Source organism: Cupressus sempervirens, chromosome 8 (genome assembly GCF_028749045.1).
Source record: "Cupressus sempervirens isolate cs-2001-9-10 chromosome 8, ASM2874904v1, whole genome shotgun sequence".
Classification (NCBI taxonomy): domain Eukaryota; kingdom Viridiplantae; phylum Streptophyta; class Pinopsida; order Cupressales; family Cupressaceae; genus Cupressus; species Cupressus sempervirens.
The window spans coordinates 458,400,636-458,424,085 of NC_143125.1; the positions used below are offsets into that span (position 1 = coordinate 458,400,636).

At 35.3% G+C, this 23,450-nt stretch overlaps 2 protein-coding genes across 2 annotated transcripts; both read right to left on the reverse strand.

The window, feature by feature from the left end:
* Nucleotides 1-13,987: 13,987 nt before the first annotated feature.
* LOC149543209 (membrane protein PM19L-like) lies at nt 13,988-14,416 on the reverse strand. The gene has a single exon (XM_089795779.1). It carries the CDS (start codon nt 14,414-14,416, stop codon nt 13,988-13,990), a length of 429 nt encoding a protein of 142 aa, XP_089651905.1.
* Nucleotides 14,417-19,870: 5,454 nt separating this feature from the next.
* On the reverse strand, nt 19,871-21,205 carry LOC149543210 (thaumatin-like protein). Its single transcript, XM_089798075.1, has 2 exons — nt 21,121-21,205; nt 19,871-21,012 (listed from the first exon to the last, which is right to left on the reverse strand). The coding sequence occupies exons 1-2, from the start codon at nt 21,179-21,181 to the stop codon at nt 20,297-20,299; spliced, it is 777 nt and encodes a 258-aa protein (XP_089654201.1). The 5' UTR covers nt 21,182-21,205; the 3' UTR covers nt 19,871-20,296.
* Nucleotides 21,206-23,450: the final 2,245 nt, after the last annotated feature.

The following is a 23,450-nucleotide window of genomic DNA, read 5'->3' on the forward strand; positions in this document are numbered from 1 at the left end:
CTTTTTCTCTTTTGGGTTTATCAATCCCCACCAGTGTCTTTAGGTATCTCTACTTTATAAGTAGTCAGAATCTATTGTAGGATAGTAACTGTTAGCATGAATGTTGGATACTACATTGGGGGAGTGTCCTAAGCATTGGAGAGTATTGATATGTTGCAGTCATGACTATATTTTTCATTGATGTCAACATAGTAGTAATTATGTAAAGACTGGAAGAATAACAGTTAGTAATCTTATAATGCACAGAAGTTGAGGAAGTTTTAGATGAAGTGTAGTGGAGGACATGTTCCTAAGGTTGTCCTGATGATGTGATTAAGAGGACTAAGTCTGAGTCAATAGTGTATGAAAGTTACACTTGATTTACTAGAAGCAATACAGAAACAGAGCATTGGAAAACAGAGTTGTGATGATTTATCACTATCCTTCATCTGAAATGTATTGAAGAGATGTGTAGTTACAAAGTGATAGAAGAAAATTGTGTGGTGACACTAGCGTGTGCACAAGACGTGGTTTCACACATGTGAAGTTTTGTATAGACTGTGAGCTGATAGCACTATTATAATTGAGAATTAATTAATTATCTTATTTTAATTAATTGGGAAAGCCTCAAGCCCAATTCAAGGAATTATTATGAAGATGAGGTATAAAGGAAAGTTGTTTTCCTTACTTGTGGAGTGTCTTGAAGAATAAGATCAAGTGGAATGTGAAGTATTACAAGAAGGAGAAGAATGTTTACTAAATGTGTGTAAGCGATCCAAGGGATCATTGGATGCATAGTGTGAGATCTGGTTACAAGATCTGAAGGAGAAAAAGTTTGGTTGATAGGAAAGAGATAAAGGAAGTAAGTACATTTTAGTTCTATTATTCTACTAGGAATAATATAGAGATCATTTGGATAGTGGGTTCTTTGATCTTAACCTTGAAGTTGTTTGGGCAGTGGGTCCAACTATCTTCCACAACTCTTAAAAGGGTTGGAATCTCCTAACAGGGACTCATATGTACTGAATGTTGTAACAAACTCCTAACAAGGTCTATCCTCTAACAGGGAATATTTATATTAGTACATCATCTTGTGGGTACCATCCCCACTAGGGTTTTCCCTCTAATCAAGGGTTTCCCTAGTTAATATATCTGTTGTTAATTGTGTATGAGCATCTTGTTATGGTTTTAGTTAATATTACTCATATAGTTAAGATTGTTTAAAGTTAATGATTTCAATGATAGTTGTATAACTAATTCACCCCCCACTAGTTATATTAGTGGACTATATAATCTAACAATAACATCCTAGGAGATCCCATTTACCAAAGGGTTAAGGGTCATATCCCCTAAGATGTCTTTAATGCTCACTTGGTCACCCATAGGGGCTTCACGGGTACAAGTATATCCATGATATCTTCTCCAGTTGAGGTGGTGGTTTCAGAACTGACTAAGTTCACATCAACGAGAGTAAGTTCTTCCACAAAAGGTTGGAGAATCTCCCTTTCTTCTAACCCCATTTTTCCAAGGGGGGGAGGTGATTTGATAACATTCACAACCTTAGTGGGGTTGGTATTCTCATTGGAGATGGGACTACTATTAGAGCATTCCCTCAAGATGATCTGGGCAACCCCTAGGAGTTTTTCCTTTTCCTTTGATTCCATGAAGAGATTATTCTCATAGGTTTTGCTAGTGTGACTTATGGCCTTGTATTTCTAATAGAACAAGGTGGCATTCTCATAAACAAGAGGTTGGGTGTACTTGCTAATTTTATACTTAAGCCTCTAACCACAAAGTATTCACCATTATAATAGAGTTATTGTTAAACATTTTAACTTCTTGTAGAAGTAGGATATATCAACTCTATGCTCAAAAATATTATATATGATAGCACATTGTTTTTTAGGGCTATCTAGGCCCCTAATGTTCCAAGAGAATTAAAAAACATGTTACCTTTTTGGTTAGCACCCAAGGTTAGTTACCTTCTAATACTTGTCTCCCTTGTCATTACCTTCTACCTCCCAAGTCTTTTAGAAGGTCTACCTCTTGGGGTCTCTAGGTTCACATCTAATTTTTTACTTACTTTTTCTCTTTTGGGTTTTTCAATCCTCACCAGTGTCTTTAGGTTCCTCTACTTTATAAGCATTTTAAATCTATTGCAGGACAACAACATCACAAGAGATCCCATTTACTAGAGGGTTGAGGGTCAAATCCCCTAACATGTCTTCAATGTTCACTTGCTCACCATAGGGGCTTCCACAAGTACAAGTATATCCATGATATCTTCTCTAGCTGAGGTGGTGGTTTTAGAACTAACCGAGTTCCCATCAATGAGAGTAGACTTTTCCATAAAAGGCTATAGAATCTCCCCTTCTTCTAACCCCAGTTTCCCAATAGGGGAGGGGATCTAGTATCATTCAAAACCTTGGAAGGGTTGGTATTCTCACTCGAGATGGGACTACTATTAGAGAATTCTCTCAAGATGATCTAGGAAACCCCTAGGGAGGTGGCTTTTTTTTCCTTTTCCTTTGATTCCATGAAGGGATTGTTCTTGTAAGTTTCATTAGTGCAACTTCTAGCCTTGCATTTCTAATAGAATAGGGTGGTAGTCTCATAAGCAAGAGGTTGGATGTACTTGCTCAATTTTGACTTGAGCCCCTAACCACAAAGTATTCACCATTATAATAGAGTTATTGTTAGACATTTTAACTTCTTGTAGAAGAAGGATATATCAACTTATGCTCAAAACTATATTATCTGATAGCATTTTTTTTCTAGGGCTATTTACGCACCTAATGTTCTAGGAGAAAAAAACCATTTGTTACCTTTTTGGTTAGCACCCAGGGTTAGTTGTCTTCTAATACCAGTCTCCCTTGTCTTTACCTTCTACCTTCCAAGTCTTTTATAAGGTCTACATCTTGGGGTCTCCAGGTCCACATCCAATTTTTTACTTACTTTTTCTCTTTTGGTTTTGTCAATACCCACCAGTTTCTTTAGGTTCCTCTACTTTATAAGTAGTCTAAATTTGTTGCAGGACAACAGCATCCTAGGAGATCCCATTTACAAGAGGTTTGACGATTATATCCCCTAAGATGTCTTGAATACTCACTTGGTCACCCATAGGGGCTTCCATGGGTACAAGTGTATCCGTGATATCTTCTCCAGTTGAGGTGGTGCTTTCAAAATTGAATGAGTTACCATCAACATGATTAATTTTTTCCATAGAAGGATAGGGAATCTCCCCTTCTTCTAACCCTTGCTTCCAAAGGGGAGGAGGGGATCTAGTATCATTCAAAACCTTGATGGGGTTGGTATTTTCACTTGAGATGGGACTACTATTAGGTCATTCCCTCAAGATGATTTGGGCAACCCTTGGGGAGGTGTCTTTCTTCCTTTTCCTTTGATTCCATGAAGGGATTGTTCTTGTAGGTTTCATTAGTGTGACTTCTAGCCTTGCATTTATAAAAAAATAGGGTCATATTCTCATAAGCAAGAGGTTGGGTGTACATTAACACAGATTATGGTGAGCACCAAATGAGATTTGGAAAGGGTTACCAGATCTGATGAGATGTAGTTGCCAAACAAGTCAGCAATCTAGCAAAAAAATTGTTCATCCCTATAGTTATCAAGATTCAACTCTATAGTATTTTGAGTCAAACTCATTGAGTCATGTTTTGCTAATAGTGGTTCACACAAACTCATCTCTCATGAAAATGAATGAAATACTTAGCACTCATTGCATGTAGGTGATGCTCATAGAGGTGAAGCACCAAGCTTCCTAGGAGGTTAGTCATCCAAGTACTACTCCATCATGAGCACATTTAACTAAAAAGTTTTTTCCATGGTTGAACCCACTCTACTTGCAACCCCATTTGTAAATCTTTAGAAAATGTTGTGTCTAATGAACCAATCATATGAAAACCCTTAAAATTGTCAATTGATAAATATGAGATATTTTGATATTTTATCTAAAGAAAAAAATTCTAGCATATTAAAACAAACAATTATCTCTTCTAACATTTTTTCCCCTTAAATTAAATAAATAATTGATTAAATGAAAGGTTGTCTAATAATTGAAAAAGGGAAGTACCCTAAACTACATAATGATATTTCAAACTATGTAATGATGATTTATCAATATTTTAACCCAACATTAACGAAGGATTTGTGACATTAATTTTTTTTTAAAAATCATATTGATTGAACCTTAATGACTACAAATACTAATGTCATAATTTTGACCATCACATCATTCAATAATTAACAAATATAAGAATATGCTTATACCACAAACTACTTAATGATATTGTTATCTCCTTGTTTCATAAGTAGTGGTTCACACAAACCCATCTCTCAAGAGAGTAAATGGAGCACTTAGCACTCATTGCATGTAGGTGATCCTCACAAAGGTGAAAAACTAGACTTCCTAAGAGGCCACCCATCCCAACACTATTCTCGCATGAACACGCTTAACTACAAAGTTTCTTCCATGATTTCACTAACTCTATTTGTAACCCCATTTTCAAAACCTTCAACCAGTATTGTGCCTTATACATCATTTATTAGAAAGCCCCTTAAGCTCATCAATTGATAAATAAAAGATACTTTTGATATTTGAGCCATGTTTTTCCCCAGTATATCAAAACAACCAATTATCTACTCTAAATTAGTTTCTCCATAATTAAATAAATAATAATTAAAAGAAAAATGCATCTAATAATTGAAAAAATAGATTACCATGAACTACATAATGACAATTCATCAATATTTCAACCCAACATTAACTAAAAATCTAGACATTAAAAATAAATCAAGCTGACTTAGACTTTAATGACTACAAATACTAATATCATAATTTTAACCATCACATCATTCCATATTTGACAAAAACAATTTTATCTCTTTCAATAATTTGTTTTCACTAAATTGAATAAATAATAAATAAACGAAAAAATGCATCTAGAAGAGGAAAGTGGCATAAACTACATGATGATATTTTGTGGAGATTTTTTACCAATGTGTTAAAACAATCAAATCCCATCTCTTTAGGCAATCTTTTTCCCCTATATATTTACGCTGTAGGCGTTCCCTATTTGAATGTGAGGAGCCAAATTCTCCATCTGACGGTCAGTAATCATGGAGAGATAATGACAACCATTGAAATAATCTTAACTGTTCATTATAATGTGATATGATTGGAAATAATTTATGTCAAATGCATTGAATAACATTTTGTACAAGACCAAAAATGGACTTTTCTTTTATGGGCCTCAAATGACCAGTACACCCTCAATGGGTACTCCACTTTAGTAGAAAACACTTTATGCAGTGATTTAGATATCTGATTTGGATTGTGCCGGTGGCAGACACATCTGATGGCTTATTAACTCCACTAATTTTGATAGCAACAGGGTCGCCCAACCATTTTTGTATTAGAAGCAACCTTGTTCACGAGAAGACTCTTCACAGTAAGGACTTGTTGGGATGTTATGTAAAACTTGCAGGTGTTAGAAAGTAAATAATTGGCAGCAAACAAACATAACAACACGCAGGAGAAATGGCACTGAAGCAAGGCTTTGAAAGCTTGGAATGTGGTAGTTACAACACCACAAGCATTAATGTCTTCACTATATCAGACAAGTTCCATTGCTGAAGACACAGAAAATAGTTGGGAGACATAGCGAACATTTAAGAAGACCTCAAGTGCGACATCAAAAATGATGGTGGGGAGCTCAACATTGGCATTATCATTAGTCATTCAATTGTTCTTATTATTATTTTTTAGACTAGGAAATGAAGTGTGTTAATCAGTGTCGCCACTGGTGAATGCATTGATGGGCCCTATGAATTGAATGGGTTTCTTCTATGTTCAGTCACTCTCAATGTTTTTTGTGTGCCTCTGTTGATGACGAAGTGGCGGATTTCTTTTCTTATAATATCTTCGATGCGGCTATCCTCCCTATGAATTACACCATTGACTAAATTTCAAACAAAAATAAAAAATACATCTACTAGTATTACTACATAACAAATGCATGCTACAATCTTTAGACAAACCAATTGCCCTTTCTAATGCAGAGAAACTTAAAGGTTTGCCATGTTCAAATCTAGATGAAGAGCAACTTCAATCAAGAATACTCTTATGTGTTGACCAAAAGGTCATGCTCTGTGGAAACTTATGGGTCGAAATTGGACTTGTCAATGGCGCACTTGGAAAAGTCAAAAAAATTGTATATTATGCTGGTGAAAAGCCACCTCAACTCCCTTTATTTGTCATTGTTGACTTTCCAAACTACATTGGGCCACCCTAGGACCATAACAACCCACAAAATATTCTAGTTCTACCAATAAATCATGACATTCATAGAATAATACCTTTAAAAATGGCATGGGCCCTAACAATACACAAGTTGCAAGGACTTACACTACATAGAGCGACAATTGACATTGGCAACACTAATCGCCAAAGGGCTAACATTCACAGCAATATCAAGAGTACGTGAACTTGCAAACCTTCGCATTCAACCCACATTCACATTTGAAAGATATGCATGAATGCAACAAAACCCATTTGTTGCACGAAGGAAAAAAGAGGAGATGCACCTTCAAACATTGTCAAATACAAGTCCTCCAACAATATCAAATTTGGAACAACTACTACAGGTAAGCCTGGATTATTTTTTAGATACATACATTACAAATTAGAGTTTTTAAATTCAAAACTAAATAAAATTTTGTAATCTACATAGGTTTAAATGACATTACATATGCACAAATAAATGGACCAGACACTGGATGAACTGAGAAATCAAAGCAACTTGTTCACAAATTCACAGCACTTGAAACTTATTTCAAAATACAATGGTGCTCTTGTTTGGCATGGAAGAGGATTGCATATTAATTTTTGCTCCTTTCACTCTCCCGCCTATTTATCAAGGTGCTTGTTCATTACCAAACATATTGTATTAAATGTGAAGAACAAATAAAATGTCTCGTTTGTGTTAGTTAAGGACAAATTTTACACCCAAATATGGCATACCTGTTGCACACTAAGGTGTGATTGCTAGTAAATAAACAATGATTTAAAGGCAAGGTGCATCTAATAATTGAACAGCAAAGACAACGACGGTAACATTCTAGTACAGATCATATGGTGGGGCTGAAGAACCACACATCCCTTTTCTTTTCTTTTTGGGACAAAAATCCATAGGCACGGAACAAAAACCACAATTTTTCTTTTCGTTGATTCCAAGTCTCAGAACAACATCAATAAAACCTTGGACAGCGATGCCCTTATTAAGCCGAGAGGCTTTCTACAGTGGCAGCAATTTTCAATGTAAACATTTTCCATTTTGAAAAATTTTTGACAATTATTTACATGTTAGAAAACAAAATAGAAATAGACTAAATATAAATATAATTAAAATCATAAAAATTGTAGAGAGGAAATGGAAGAAAAAAAGAGGCAATCAAAAGTCTCGAATCATTTTCTCACGTCTCTTAGACTCAAAAGATATCTCCCGACTTATTATATATATATATATATATATATATATATATATATATATATATATATATATATATATATATATATATATATATATATATATATATATATATATATATATATATATATAAGCTAGTCAATATCCAGACCGATCAGATTCCCCATTGAAGCCCTAAAAAACCAATCTTTAAACTAAACTATACTAAACTAAACTGGTTCGAAACATTCTTGATCTCTGTACAAAGCCCACATCTGCTCTGAGTTCTCGGGAGGGCAGAAGATAACAACATAATGAGGATGAGAAGGATAGAAGCGTCATCAAAAGCATGGGAGTCCAGTACCAGATTCTGAATTACAAAAATCCACTTCTTGTAACTGTAAAAATTGTAGTGAGTATGGCTCCGACGATAACTGCAAAAGAGCTCAGCCACTTATCAATTCCCTCTTGTTGCGTTGACGTTATTTTTCGTAATTTCAGAATCTGATATTGGACTTCACGAGCCCTCCGCAAGATCTCCTCCACATCGGAATGAACAGGCAAGGCAAGCACACATGAGCCATTGTTGTTGGTTATGCAACACCTCCCTCGAGAACAAATACACCATCCAACAACTTGAATTTTCTAGGGATCTAATCCCAAAATTTCTTATGTTTTCTACAATATTTAACACTTATGTAAACTTTCAAGATCCTCAAATTTCTGACTGCACAAAGATATAGTAATTAGACTAGTGAGGATCTTAAACGGTGGTGGCTAATCTCCATATGAAATGTACCAAAGACAAAAAAAAGTCAAACATGATTCTTTTTCAAATTCACGAAAACATAGCGAAATTTACTCATAAAATTTATTATTTTTTATCACAAAATATACAGATCATGAAGATCAAATGATAAAAATTTCAAAAAATTTCATTGTGTTTTTATTTTTTTTTGAAATTTAGTCAATGGTGCAATTTGCAAAGAGCATAGTCATGTCCGTATGAAACATCCCTAAGAAATTCTAGTTACAAGAAAATATTTTAATATAGCACTTCAATTTTTCATCTTTTCAATTATAATCGTCATCGCTTCTAGATTAATCAAGACTTTAGCATGTCTCCTATTAGCGTGTAATTTACCAAAGGATTAAGGTTTGTGTCTCCTAAGATGTCTTCAACACTAACTTGGTTAGTCATAGGGGCTTCCATGGGCACAAGTGTATCCATGATATCTTCTCCAATTGAGGTGGGGGTTTTAGAACTGACCAAGTTCCCATCAATGGGAGTAAGATTTGTCACAGAAGGTTAGGGAATCTCCCCCTCTTCTAACCTTTTTTTTTCCAAGGGGGGATGGGAACTAGCATCATTCACAATCTTGGTGGAGTTGATATTCTCATTATTAGAGCATTCCCCTGAGATGATTTGGGCAACTCTTAGGGAGGTTTTTTTATTTTGTTATTTGATTCTTGGAGGGATGTTTTCCTTTAGGTTTCATTAGCGTGCCCTCTGGCCTTGCATTTCTAATAGAAGAAGGTGGCATTCTCATAAGTAAGCACATGGGTGTACTTGCCAAATTTCAACTTGAGCACCACAAAATTAGCTAGAGTATTGTTAATAGCCACATTGTCACATTTTTGGCAAATACCAAATGAGATTTGGAAAAGGTTACCAAATCTGCATAGATGTAATTACAAAATGAGTCACCAATACAGAGAAAATTTTGTTCATCCCCATAGCTAACAAGATTCAACTCCATAGTATTTTGAGTCAAACTCATTAACTCGTGTTTCATGAGTAGTGGTCCACACGAACCCATCTCTCATGAGAATGAATGAAACTCTTAGCACTCATTACATCTAGGTGATTTTCACAGAGGTGAATTACCAAGCTTCCCAAGAGGTCATTCATCCCAATACTACACTAATATGAGCATGCTTAACTAGAGAGTTTTTTCCATGGTTGAACCCACTGTTCTCGCAATCCCATTTGTAAAACCTTTAGCAAATGTTGTGTCTTATGAACCAATCATGTGAAAACCCCTTAAGCTCATTAATTGATAAATAGGGTATATTTTTGGTATTTTATCTTTAAAAATTCCAACATGTTAAAACAAACAATTATCTCTCGTAGCAATTTTCCCCAAATTAAATAATTAATTAATTAAATTGATATTTTATCTTTAAAAAGATTCCAATGTGTTAGAAACAAACAATTATCTCTCCTAGCAATTGTTTTCCCCAAATTAAATAAATAATTGATTAAATGAAAGATTGTCTAATAAGTGGAAAAGGGGAAGTACCATAAACTACACAATGATGTTTCATCAATATTTTAACCCAACATTAACAAAAGATCTATCACAATTTTAAAAAAATACATTCATACTAATTTGAACCTTAATGACTAATATAACAATATACTTATATCACGAACTACTCAATGATATTTGCTACCACGACTCAACTCTGTGGTGTTCATTGATCCATGTTTCATGAGTAGTGGTTCACATGAACCCATCTCTCAAGAGAATGAATGGAGCACTTAGCATTCATTCCATCTAGATGATGTTACACAACAGCAAAGCTTTGGACTTTTTAGGAAGTCACCCATCCCAATACTACTCCAACATGAACACACTTAATTACAAATGTTCTTCTATGGTTGCCTCACTCTACTTGTAACCATTTTTTCAAAACCTCTAGCAAGTGTCGTGTCTTATGAACCATTCATTAAAAAGCCTTTTAAGCTCATCAATTGATAAATAAGAGACTTCTAATATTTTATTAGTATATGCTTTTTCCAACATTAAAATCAACCAATTATCTACTCTAAATTTGTTTATCCATATATGTTTTTTCCAACATATTAAAGCAACCATTTATCTACTCTAAATTTATTTATCCATTTTATTTTTCCAACATATTAAAATAACTAGTTATCTACTCTAAAATTTGTTTGTCCGTAGATGTTTTTTCCAACATATTAAAAATAACCAATTATCTACTCTAAATTTGTTTATCCATATATTTTTTCCAACATATTAAAAACAACCAATTATCTACTCTAAATTTGTTTCCCCTAAATTTTTAAAGATTAAATGACTTCCACATTTAATAATTTAAAATGTGAAGTACCATAAACTACATAATGACAATTCATCAATATTTCAACCCAACATCAACTAAAGATCTAGACGTTAAAAAAATCAAGCTAACTTAGACCTTAAGGACTACAAATTCTAATATCATACTTAAAACCATCACATCATCCTAGACTCTTCCAATCTTACTAAATATTGTATGTGTTGGAACAATTTTTCACCTTTTCAATTATAACCGCCATTGCTTCTAGGAGCAACTCCAACAATTGTCCCAACATATGCAATACTTAGTAGGATTGGAAGAGTCCAAGATATTGCGCAATACACCCTCCTCTTTGCTTCTTGAACTGTAAAAATTGTAGTATGGCTTCGACAATAACTACAAAAGAGCTCAGCCACTTATTAATTCCCCCTTGTTGCTCAACATTATTTTTCGTAATTACAAACTCTGGTTTGGACTTCACGAGCCCTTTGCAAGACCTCCTCCACATTGGGATGAACAAGCAAGCACACATGAGCCATTCTTATTGGATATACAACACCTCAGCCAAGAACAAAATACACCATCCAACAATTTGAATTTTCTAAGGATTCAATCTCAAAGTCTCTTATGCTTTCTACAATACTTAAAATTATGCAAACTTTCAAAATCCTCAATTTCGAGACTACACAAAGATATCGCAATTAGACCACTAAAGATCATGTATGAAACATCCCTAAGAAATTTCAGTTATAAGAAAATATTTTAATATTACACTTCAATTTTCCATCTTTTCAATTATTATGACTAAATGAAATGGAGATCTAGTCATAAAAAATGTAAAGTACCATAAACTACATAACAACATTTCAAACTACATAATAACAATTCATCAATATTTCAACCCAACATTAACATTATAAAAAAAGTTTACGCTGACTTGGACCTTAATGACTACAAATACTAATATCATAAATCATTCCATAAATGATAAAATAATTACATCTCTTTCAACAACAATTTGTTTTCACTAAATTAAATAAACAATAAATAAATGAAAAATGCGTCGTTAAGAGGAAAGTGGCATAAACTACATAATGGTATTTTAGTGGATATTTTCACCCACGTATTAAAACAATCAAAGTCTATCACTTCTAACAATCTTTTTCCCCTGAATTGAATAAACAATCACTAAAAGCAATGCGCGTCTCATAATTGAACAATTGAACAGCAAAGACAAGGACAGATACATTCCAGTGCAAGACACATGGCGGGGGCCAAGGAATCGCACGTCACTTTTTTGACAGAAGAGCAAAGGCCCGGGACGAAAACCGCAGTTTTTCTTTTCATTGATTCCAAATCCCAGAACAGCCAAAACAAAACCTTCGACAGAGACGCCCTTATCAACATCCACATCGATCAGATTCCCCATCCAGAGCCCTCAAAATCAAATCTTTGAACCAAACAGCAATAAATAACCAATCTTTAAACTAAACTAAACTAGACTGGTTCGAAATATTCTTGATCTCTGTACAAAGCCCACAGCTGGTCTCAATTCTCGGGAGGGCAGAAGGTAACAACATAATGAGGATGAGCGGAACAAGTAAGAAGGCTAGAAGCGTCGTCAAAAGCATAGGACTAAGCGGCGGGGCAAGCGGCCTTGAAGAGGGTAGAGTAAGAATTAGGGGAACAGGAATGGGGATCAGCGTAACGACCGGTACAGCAATACTCAGGGGAGTTTGTAATAACTGCTCCTGCAAAACAAATGCCACATCAGCAATTTTCGTAATATGCAGAAAAATCAACGAGAGTCAAAGTCATTTGAATATTGGCCAGTCAACATTAGTCGATTAACTATCATTAACTTTACATATATGCTCAAATTTTTAAAAAATTGTAAATTCGTTACCGGATTACTAATACCAGGTGGTATAACCATGGCGACCAAGTTGAAAAGAGCACAAAAACCTGTCTAAGAACACAAGGCGAGAATATTGTAGAAGTGCTTTTCCACCCTACCACGATGATGTTAAGCTTCTCTGGAATCTTTCCTGACATGAAAGATACCCAGTCTGACAACAAGGTAGTCTAAACAAGTAAAACTTAGAAGAGTAATGAAATTGTGTAGTAACAAATAGTGGTATCTGCATTAACCACATAATTAGGTCAGCGTCCATCTTATCATAATTAAAAGAACTTATCCTTATTTCCAACTCAGTTCATAATCATCATTTATGTGTAAAGATACATGAAGAATAAGAATCGTAAGCAATCCATAATATGGCATCCTCAACAAGCCATGTAAAATCATCATAAAAGCATGATTTCCTTTATATTAAATATATAAGAAAGATTTGAAAATTACACAACATAAAGATCATGTCAACATACTAGAGGCTATCAACCCTAACAGGAAAAATAAATGACATACTAAATGTCAAAAGGTAGAACTGAAATCATCATAAAATCTGTAACTGCTAAAAAAATTCCTAACCTCACCATTTCATAAGGCCAAGTGACAAATGCAATTTTACCTGAGAAATGTAACTATCTAAATTATAGAAAGACTGTAGGAGCCTTAAAAAAAAATACTTAAATGACAAAAATGCCTTGGTATCATGTTGTAAAATTAATTCTGTCAGCAAGACTTCTGAATTAGACATTTTGCCTGTTTGCCGCACAAGAACCAAGAAGCATTCTCGATACTTGGCCCTTGTGCCCATCAAGTTGGGCAACAACCCCGCAGTCCAAAATCCAAAATGTTAAACATTCTTCTAACTATTGAACAGTAGTAAGCGTGCTGCAGTTTGGTTGTAATCCTGGTTTCAAGAGAGTACTCTATAGTGTCTATAACCATGAAATTACCCAAAGCCTCATGATGCTTAAGAAAATGAAAACAAAACTTAGTTGATACAATTCATTAATTACATAGGCTAGCTATATAGACAGAATATGATGACACGCATGGGAGGCATTAATCCAACTTGGTACTTGTCTCATGCTTGTTTCAAACGTATAAGGTTTTGGTATGCTATCTTATTCTAGCATGTAAAGACCCACCAATCCTCTAAATCGTAGTCAATCTCAGTGGCATTTGCTATAAACATTCAAATAAATGCAAGGGTTTACCCTATTTACAACCAACAATATCAAGAGATACAAAGAAGACATTTCCTGAATTCACTTCCACAGATTTACAATGTCTTAAAGCAACAATTTACTCATTAATTTATGTAACGCTTAGAAAGAAAGAACTTGGAATGTGATGGCTAAGTTTCCTTTTCCTATGTTGCCTCCTTGGATTTGTTCTTCCTCCACATCATTAAATCCAAAACTTCCAAACTTAACTTCAATCTTTCTTTTGATAAAGCTTCTGGATTGTTGCTTTAGCCTCCTTCCAAGCAGGTCTTCCCATTGCTATGAATGCATTCAAAGTACGCTCAAGAAAATAGTGAGAGCTTTTTGAGAAGAGGCCCATTGAAGAGCCGCGCTTGACAGATTGCACTGAGGTCTAAGACAATCTCCAATTGCCATTCTGACTCTAGCCTCTTCCTTAGGACCATTCCAAAAGCCAAAGCCGTCAAAACCCAAGTAATGAGTGCAGAGGAAGTTGCAGCTGCCAAGCTATCAGTTCTCCATGCCCTCAAGTGATACGAACCAGAGAACGTTGAAGCAACTCCCACGGTTCCAGCAATCAGAGAAAATATTATAAAGTACATAGTTGCGGTATTACCTGCTAAATAAGGATGAGCTTCCATATTGATGAACTTGTTGAGTGCCCACCCAGCAAGGCCAAGAACTATGACATACATTATAAAGTTCAAGATCAACAAAGGTCCTCCCAAAGTCCTGCCTATAGTTCGAGCCATGATACTCTCTTCTTAAATTGTATATACACACACCTTTCTCAATACCCACAATAAGCTGCTGCTTGGATTGAAGAATATGGCGGCCAGAGTAATATAAAACCAGTAGAAATATTCAAAATGTTGCAATGCAGAGAATAAGAGGCTTCTAGACTATATTTGAAGTTTATCTTGATGTTGCAAGTGATGACAAGTTATAGTGCATTCTCAACAGTATATATCCAACTTGTGAAGAACGCTTAACATAATTTCTGTAGCCTGTGGCCATTTCTCCTCAGCAAAATTCCCAATCATAACTAATTTATTAATTGATTTCCCAATTTCTATTAGTGGTGCAAATTAATAGGTTTGTAATTAACTACATTTCTTTTTAACAAAAAAAATCATCCACTAATGCAAACTTTACTTTAAAAACAATAAGAATTTTTTTTTAAGAATAAAATCTACGTGTAATTAAGTTCACCATTTTATTCGATTTGATGGAAGGCAGGTTGTGACAGAGTAGAAGACATTGCAAGCACTCTTACACCCCACTACTTGCCCATCCTCCTTGACACGCAGTCTCGTGGGGCAAACCACTAGACTTACAACAAGTCCTAAACAAACTAGTCCTCTGATAAGAATCCAATATCCTCTCACCAACCAATACTCTTCGAGCCAACAAACTTTCTCCTTGCTCTGGTTGACTGTCTTGAATTACAACTTCCTTCACAATAGCAGTTGTCCTACCAATTGTAATTTGAAAGATCTATACCCTTCTTTACCACATTTGAGACAATTACCTTTGAATCCACCTCCACCTGTCCTCCTTTTCTAATCAACGAGTTTGGGTTCACCTTCTGCATTCGGTTTAGCTTGTGTCAAACTATCCTACTTCTCCTTCCCTCTAGCATTACCTTGACCTTTCCTTTTCAATTTGTCCTCTGCCTTTAGGGCATATTGATAAGCATCCTCAACTGAAGAAATATTCAGCATACCACCCTCATCCTGAATATTGAATCTTAAACAATTAATGTATCGAGTTACTTTTTCCTTTGACAATTCTCTATGATTAGACTGAATAGTCAACTTGTAGAACTCCTCGGTATAATATTTCACAAAGATATCCTTTTATTTTAGATTCTGCAACCTTTTAAACAACTCAAGTTTATAATCAATAGGAATGAACTTAGCCTTCAACTTAGTTACCATCAATCTCCATTTAGAGATCTTCATTTCACCTTCCTCTTCTATGTCTTTTTGCAATTCTTTCCACCAAAGAGTAGCATGTCCTTTCAACTTAGTTTGTGCCAACCTCACTCTGAGTGGATCCTCAATATCCTCAAGCTCAAAGTAGTCTTCCAATTCACCAATCCAATCAATTAGGTCTTCAGGAGTCAAAGTACTTGAGAAATTAGAAACCTCCATCTTATGCTTTAGCTTCAACTAAGATCTAGGTCTAGCAAACTAACCAGCCCTAGTTCCAATAGGTCTCTCCACATGATTAGTTTTGTCCTCACCACTAGATTCAACAACTTCAAAGTCTTTAGCAACTTCCTCATAACTACCTTAAGTACCCACATGCTTAGGTGCACCACCTAAAGCACTTATGATTTCAGCAATCATGTCACTCTTCATCAATGCAATCTCAGATCTGAACTCTACTTTTATCTTCTCTAAGATCCTTTCTTCCACAACATCACTAAGATCATCAGTTGCCCTAGGGTCCAATCTTTTTGGAGGTATCTTCCAATTTTTTTGCAAACCCTAAGCAACAGATCCACCAATCCAAAAGATCAATCAGCCACAAGATCAACCTTCTCTACAACTCCTGGTGTAAATTGCCTCAGCTTCGATGATCTGTCTACACACTCAGGAACAACCTTCACTCTAATACCATCTAACGCAGTGCAGGGTAGGAGAATCCTCAAAAGAGATGTCCAAACCCCCCATCAAATAACTACACAGTGAAAACTCAACAACAAAATAACAATAATGCAAGATCTAATACCAAATCACAACTCTTTATTCATAGATATAACTAATTGCATGCAATATGCCCAGTTGTAAGGCCTTTTGAGTTAGGGCCAACTACAAACAACAATTACAATATCAATTCTGCAAGATCCCACAAGATCCAACTTACAAATCCAATCCTAGCTAGTGTAGATACACAATTGGATAAAAACACCAAGAAAATTCACACTTATACCCTTAGGTCCACCAAACAATCCTCTGGTTCTCAAGCTGCAGCCCTAGCTCTTCAAAATTCGCATCTATACTTCATCCCCTTCTCCAGGTTGGATGATAACTCACCTCTGCTACCTAAAGACTCCATAAAACTCCTTACTTATACCCAACTATGCCACAAGTCAGTCTCAACACAAATTAAATAGCCCATAAATAAATTAAATGCCAAAAGTTAGCTCACAGACAACTTGGCACCAATAGAAACCAAGACCAAGCTGAGTGTTAGCAAAACAAAGCCGAGCACTAGTAAATTCCTAAGCATTGCCAAGCTCCATAAACCATGTTGAGCTCCCAGACCATGTTGAACTCCCAATGTATGTCAAACACTAGTTTTTGCCAAGCTCCACAACACTTAACCAAAAATCCCTCCCAACATGCAGGATTGCCAAAAAGCCTAGGATGCTCCTACATCAAAATCAAACTCAATGGTCATAATCATGAATTTACATCACTTGATGAATTCGGAAGGTAGACAACTCAGATTCTTTCTCTACTTTTTAGGACAAATGGTTTAAGAATGGAATTCAAACTCGAGATTTATCTCCCCTCTCTTACTATTGAGATATTGTGATAAGGTATGCTCATCCTGGCAATTTAAGGAAGTCGATACCCAATACCTGCAATCTACATAAAAACCATGCATGTACAAACACATATATTCTAAACTAAACAAGACAATGGCAGGAAGTGGTACATTGTGTAGATCTCGACTAGTAGGTGACTATGACTTCCTTCCTCAACCATATCAGAAACATCAAACATAAATAAAGCATACACATACACCATACACATGCAAGTATGGGGTAAGTAACCATAGAACTGCATATAAATCATTCCTCTAACTAACATCATGAAATAATTGAACATACATATATCATCATTGAAATAATCATAAACATATTAAATAACTAGTAACTCATCACATATAAACAACTGAGTATAGAACACATGTAATCAAATCTGGTAACAAAGTAACGATAATCATAAAACATAATCAGGAAACTGGCCTAAAAGAATCTATCAATACGATAAGAAAAGTCAACTAGGGGTAGGAATTACATTTTATCTTTAAAAAGATTCCAACATGTTAGAAACAAATAATTATCTCTCCTAGCAATTGTTTTCCCCAAATTAAATAAATAATTGATTAAATGAAAGATTGTCTAATAATTGGAAAAGGGGAAGTACCATAAACTACACGGTGACGTTTCATCAATATTTTAACCCAACATTAACAAAAGATCTATCACAATTTTTAAAAAAATACATTCGTACTAATTTGAACCTTAATGACTAATATAAGAATAAACTTATACCATGAACTGCTCAATGATATTGTTATCGAGACTCAACTCTGTAGTGTTCGTTGATCCATGCTTCATGAGTAGTGGTTCACATGAACCCATCTCTCAAGAGAATGAATGGAGCACTTAGCACTCATTCCACTAGATGATATTTGCAATGGCGAAGCTTTGGACTTTTTAGGAAGTCACCCATCCCAATACTACTCCAACATGAACACGCTTAATTACAAATGTTCATCCATGGTTGCCCTCACTCTACTTGTAACCCTTTTTTCAAAACCTCTAGCAAGTGTCATGTCTTATGAGCCATTCATTAAAAAGCCTTTAAAGCTCATCAATTGATAAATGAGAGACTCCTAAACTTTTATCAGTATATGTTTTTTCCAACATTAAAAACAACCAATTATCTACTCTAAGTTTGTTTATCCATATGTTTTTTTCTAACATATTAAAACAACTATTTATCTACTCTAAATTTATTTATCGATATATCTTTTCCAACATATTGAAATAGCTAATTATTTACTCTAAAATTTGTTCGTCTGTAGATGTTTTTTCCAAAATATTATAAATAACCAATTATCTACTCTAAATTTGTTTCCCCTAAATTTTTAAAGATTAAATGATTTCCACATCTAATAATTTAAAATGTGAAGTACCATAAACTACATAATGATATTCGAATCTGCATAATGACAATTCATCAATATTTCAAGCCAACATTAACAAAAGATCTAGAGATTAAAAAAATCAAGTTGACTTAGACCTTAAGGACTACAAATACCAATATCATACTTAAAACCATCACATCATCCTAGACTCTTCCAATCTTATTGAATATTGCATGTGTTGGGACAATTTTTCACCTTTTCAATTATAACAGTCATCGCTTCTAGAAGCGACTCCAACAATTGTCCCAACATATGCAATACTCAATAAGATTGGAAGAGTCCAAGATATTGCGCAATACGCCCTCCTCTCTGGTTCTTGAACTGTAAAAATTGCAGTATGGCTTTGGCAATAACTACAAAAGAGCTCAGTAACTTATTAATTCTCCCTTGTTGCTCTAACATTATTTTTAGTAATTACAAAATCTAGTTTGGACTTCACAAGCCCTTCACAAGACCTCCACGTTGGGATGAACAAGCAAGCACACGAGCCATTATTATTAGATATACAACACCTTCGCTGAGAACAAAATACACCATCCAACAATTTGAATTTTCTAGGGATCCAATCCCAAAGTCTCTTATGCTTTCTACAATACTTAAAATTATGCGAACTTTCAAAATCCCCAATTTCTAGACTACACAAAGATTTCGCAATTAGGCCACTAAGGATCATGCATGCAACATCCCTAAGAAATTTCAGTAATAAGAAAATATTTTAATATTGCACGTCAATTTTTCATCTTTTCAATTATTCTGATTAAATGAAATGCAAATCTAATAATTAAAAATGTAAATTCATCAATATTTCAACCCAGCATTAACTAAGGATCTAGACATTATAAAAAAGCTCAAGCTAACTTAGACCTTAGGGCCCGTTTGGTGAGCGTCCTATTCTCCGTTTGGTTCAGCCAATATTTGATGAGAATTCGCGAACCCGAAAATTTATGTTTTCTAAAATTTAAAAAAATGGAATAAGATTTTGTATTCCAATAACACCTATTTTGGTGGAATTGCAAAACCCCATTTTTGCTTTGCATTCCAATCCCGTTTTGGTGCATCCAAACAAAAAATTCAAAATTTTTGAAATAAGTATTCCAAAATATGTATTCCTATTCCACTCACCAAATGGACCCTTAATGACTACAAATACTAATATCATAAATCAATGCATAAATGAGAAAATAATATTATCTCTTTCAACAATTTGTTTTCACTAAATTAAATAATTGAAAAATGCGACGTTAAGACGAAAGTGGCATAAATTACATAATGATATTTTATTTTAGTGGATATTTTCACCCACGTATTAAAACAATCTAAGTCTATCACTTCTAACAATCTTTTGTCTAATAAGAACAGCAAATAGAGGGACAGATACATTCCAGTGCAAGTCACATGGCGGGGGCCAAGGAATCGCACGTCACTTTTTTGACAGAAGAGCAAAGGCGCGGAACGAAAACCGCAGTTTTCCTTTTCATTGATTCCAAATCCGAGAACAGCCGAAACAAAACCTTCGACACAGACGCCCTTATCAACATCCACATCGATCAGATTCCCCATCCAGAGCCCTAAAAATCAAATCTTTGAGCCAAACAGCCTTAAAAAACCAATCTTTAAACTAAACTAAACTAGACTGGTTCGAAACATTCTTGATCTCTGTACAAAACCCACAGCCGCCCTCAGTTCTCGGGAGGGCAGAAGGTAACAACATAATGTGGATGAGCGGAACAAGTAAGAAGGCTAGAAGCGTCGTCAAAAGCATAGGAGTAAGCGGCGGGGCAAGCGGCCTTGAAGAGGGTAGAGTAAGAGTTAGGGGAACATGAATGGGGATCAGCGTAACGCCCGGTACAGCAATACTCGGGGGAGTTGAAGGCATTGCAAGCGCTCTTACACCCCACCACTTGCCCATCCTCCTCGACACGCAGTCCCGCGGGGCAAACCACATTGAGATCCTTCATACACCCCGCTAAGCCGCACTGTCCGGCGCCGCCCTCCGCGGGGCAGATGGCCACCGGGAGGTTGAAGCCGTCGACGAGGCTGACGTCATAGAAGTCGCTGCAAGAGGCGGTGGGAGAAGAGGAGTTGCAAGAGGAGGAGGAGGAGAGGGTGATTTCGACGAGAGTGGCGGGAGGAGCGCCGCCGAGGCCGTTGCAGAAGAAGGAGCCGCCGCAGTCACCGGTGGAGCAGGCGCCATTGTTACCGGCGTCGTCGAAGGAGCAGTTGGAGCGGCCCCAGATTCGACCGGACCAGCCGGTAGGCGCGTCGAAGGACTTGGCCGTCTGGGGGTCGAGACACGTGCCGCCTCGCTCGAGGAGGACGTGACCGGCACCTGGCTGGATCCCCGGCCACACTATGTGCTTGCACTCGTTCACCAGCGTGAACCGCGTCGCCTCACCTGCACACACACACAAAAAACACAGCGATGGTGAATGAGCAAAAGAGAAAGAGCTTTCTGTGGCTCTGTCAAATGACGTGAAGTTTACAGAGTAGGAGTTTAGTTTACCATGGGAGAAGACTGTGGCGAGGATTATGATGGCTGTGGCTGCTCTGAGCATTTCCGTCATGGCTGTGTAGTTCTAGTAAAAGGTAAGGTTTTGATTAAGGGAGTGAGATTATTTGTAGGAGATAGGGTTTGGCGCGACTGACAGAAATTTGTCCTTGTTTCAGTAAAGTGGGACCCAACGCCATTATTCTTTCGTCTGCTGGTCTGCTCCGAATATCCCTTTTCAGATTTCCTAGGCCAGCGGGTTGAAGTGAACTATATTCCCTCTACGAGGCTCCAAGTAATTAATTGCCTTGCAGAGGATAACTCGTATCGTATGCTCTTTAAATGTGAAGACGCTAGGGATTTTGCATGATTTTGACTAGGGGAAACAAGTCGGTATTTTTAACATTTATTAAAAATGATATAGGGGAAGAGATCCTTGTGGTCATTGGGGGTTTAATGGTCATGTATGGCTATAGATATCTTAATTAGTGCTTTTTAAAATTCTCAAAAAATGATAACAAATGATAATACATGTTAACATTATTAGATTTTCACAATCCATTAATAATGAGAGCAATGTTTCTGGATTAGATTGTGTGAGGTTTTTTTAGCATCAACGTTTCGGATCATACTACATGATCCATCATCAGGGTGAGAGAACATTAGAATATGAAATGTCACACAATCTAATCCAGAAACATTGCTCTCATTGACAATACATGCATTAATAGTTGATCATTCATGTACTAATAGTTGATCATTTTTTAACTTTGTTAGTTGTTGATTGGTCTATTTGTGCAAAAAGAACTATTTTTTTGGTGAGTGGCGACTAATGGGTGAACATAACGGTCGCTGACGAACACTTTGAAATGGCACTTTTTGAACACTTTGCTCTCTACGACTTCTATAGAGAGCTTTGTAAATGCATAATACCTATACCTTAGCTTTAAGCTCTTCATTGACTTATGAAGGTTAACTAAAAAAGTCAGCAAATTTCGACTTACAGATAAGGAATTCTAGGTGCGCGAAGTTAGCCTAGGTGGCTATTGAGTCTCTTCCCCTATTATTGTTGTATCAAATTTGGGCATATTATTATTTTATTTAAAAAAATTATTATTCCATTTGTTTGAATTAGAAATATTTTTTACAAAAGATATAAAATAAATTGACTTTATGAAAAGTTATGCAATCTCATATGAACAAGCTTCTCAAGAATATATCTACTCAACTATGAGGATCTTAAATCTTATCAAGGAGCAATTTAGTTTAATTTCCAACTCTTTTTGGTGAAATATATGTGATGGCTAGACAGAAGTTGGTATTTCTCATATGATGAATTTTGGTTTTTTTTAAATGGTTAGACTTAAAATTGTGTATCATAGTATGCTTTCTTGTTGCATTTTTTTTTATAGTAATCTATTTGACAAACTTATTATTTCAAACTAATATTTAAGGATCAATATTTTAAATGTGTTGCTACATCAACATGCTCTTGATGAGGTGCCATGAAAAACCCTAAAGAGGATTGATCTTACTATTATGTATTAATTGGAGTTTTGTTGTTGTGAATTTTTATAGTAATTTATTTTACCATGCATGCTTGTTCAAATTAAACTTTAAGATTCAAAGCATTAAATATGTCATGAGATTGACATGCCTCTTGAGGTGTGATGAAAATACATTAGTTTAAGCTTAAGGTTATGCATTATGTTATGTTTTTTTTTTTTTTTTTTTTTAATAGTAATTTATTTGGCAAACTTACTAATTCAAATTAAAGTTTAAGCTTCACATCATGAAATATGTTGATGATGCCATGAAAGAATCCCCAAAAATATTAGACTTGTACTTGTGCTTTAAGTAATAATTTTTATTGCATCGATGTCCCATCACATGATTTATTGTTTCTAAATCTAATGACTGCATTTTATTCCATTATGACTAATAATGGTTGACACTAACAACCTTGAAGTCACAACTAATAGTGTTATGTTATTTAAACTAATGATCTTTAAATCTATAAATCTTTTCTCAACTATTAGTCATTTTCACTGCATGGTAATATGTTGTGCACACTCAATTTAAGTTTTACTCCTTCACGATTTTATTCATCCTTTTTTTTTTTTCAATGACTGTATTTATCATTATGTATTCTCTTCTTTGATCATTGACCTTATCTATGTATTTTTTGCAATGGTTTTACACACTTGACTTCTCATTAGGTCATATTTTGTTGTCCTATAATTATGCATTATAACTCCTAGGTCAATCCTATGACACATGTTCACTCTTGCATGACATACAATTGATTTAAATATATTAAATCATAATTTTTTAAAAAGTTTTTA

Excerpts from the sequence above, each read along its gene's own strand:
- LOC149543210 (XM_089798075.1), bottom strand. The coding sequence starts at position 21,181 with ATGACGGAAATGCTCAGAGCAGCCACAGCCATCATAATCCTCGCCACA. Across the intron at positions 21,013-21,120 it reads CGCCACAGTCTTCTCCCATG|GTGAGGCGACGCGGTTCACG; the intron begins GTAAACTAAACT and ends GTGTGTGTGCAG.
- LOC149543209 (XM_089795779.1), bottom strand. The coding sequence starts at position 14,416 with ATGGCTCGAACTATAGGCAGGACTTTGGGAGGACCTTTGTTGATCTTG.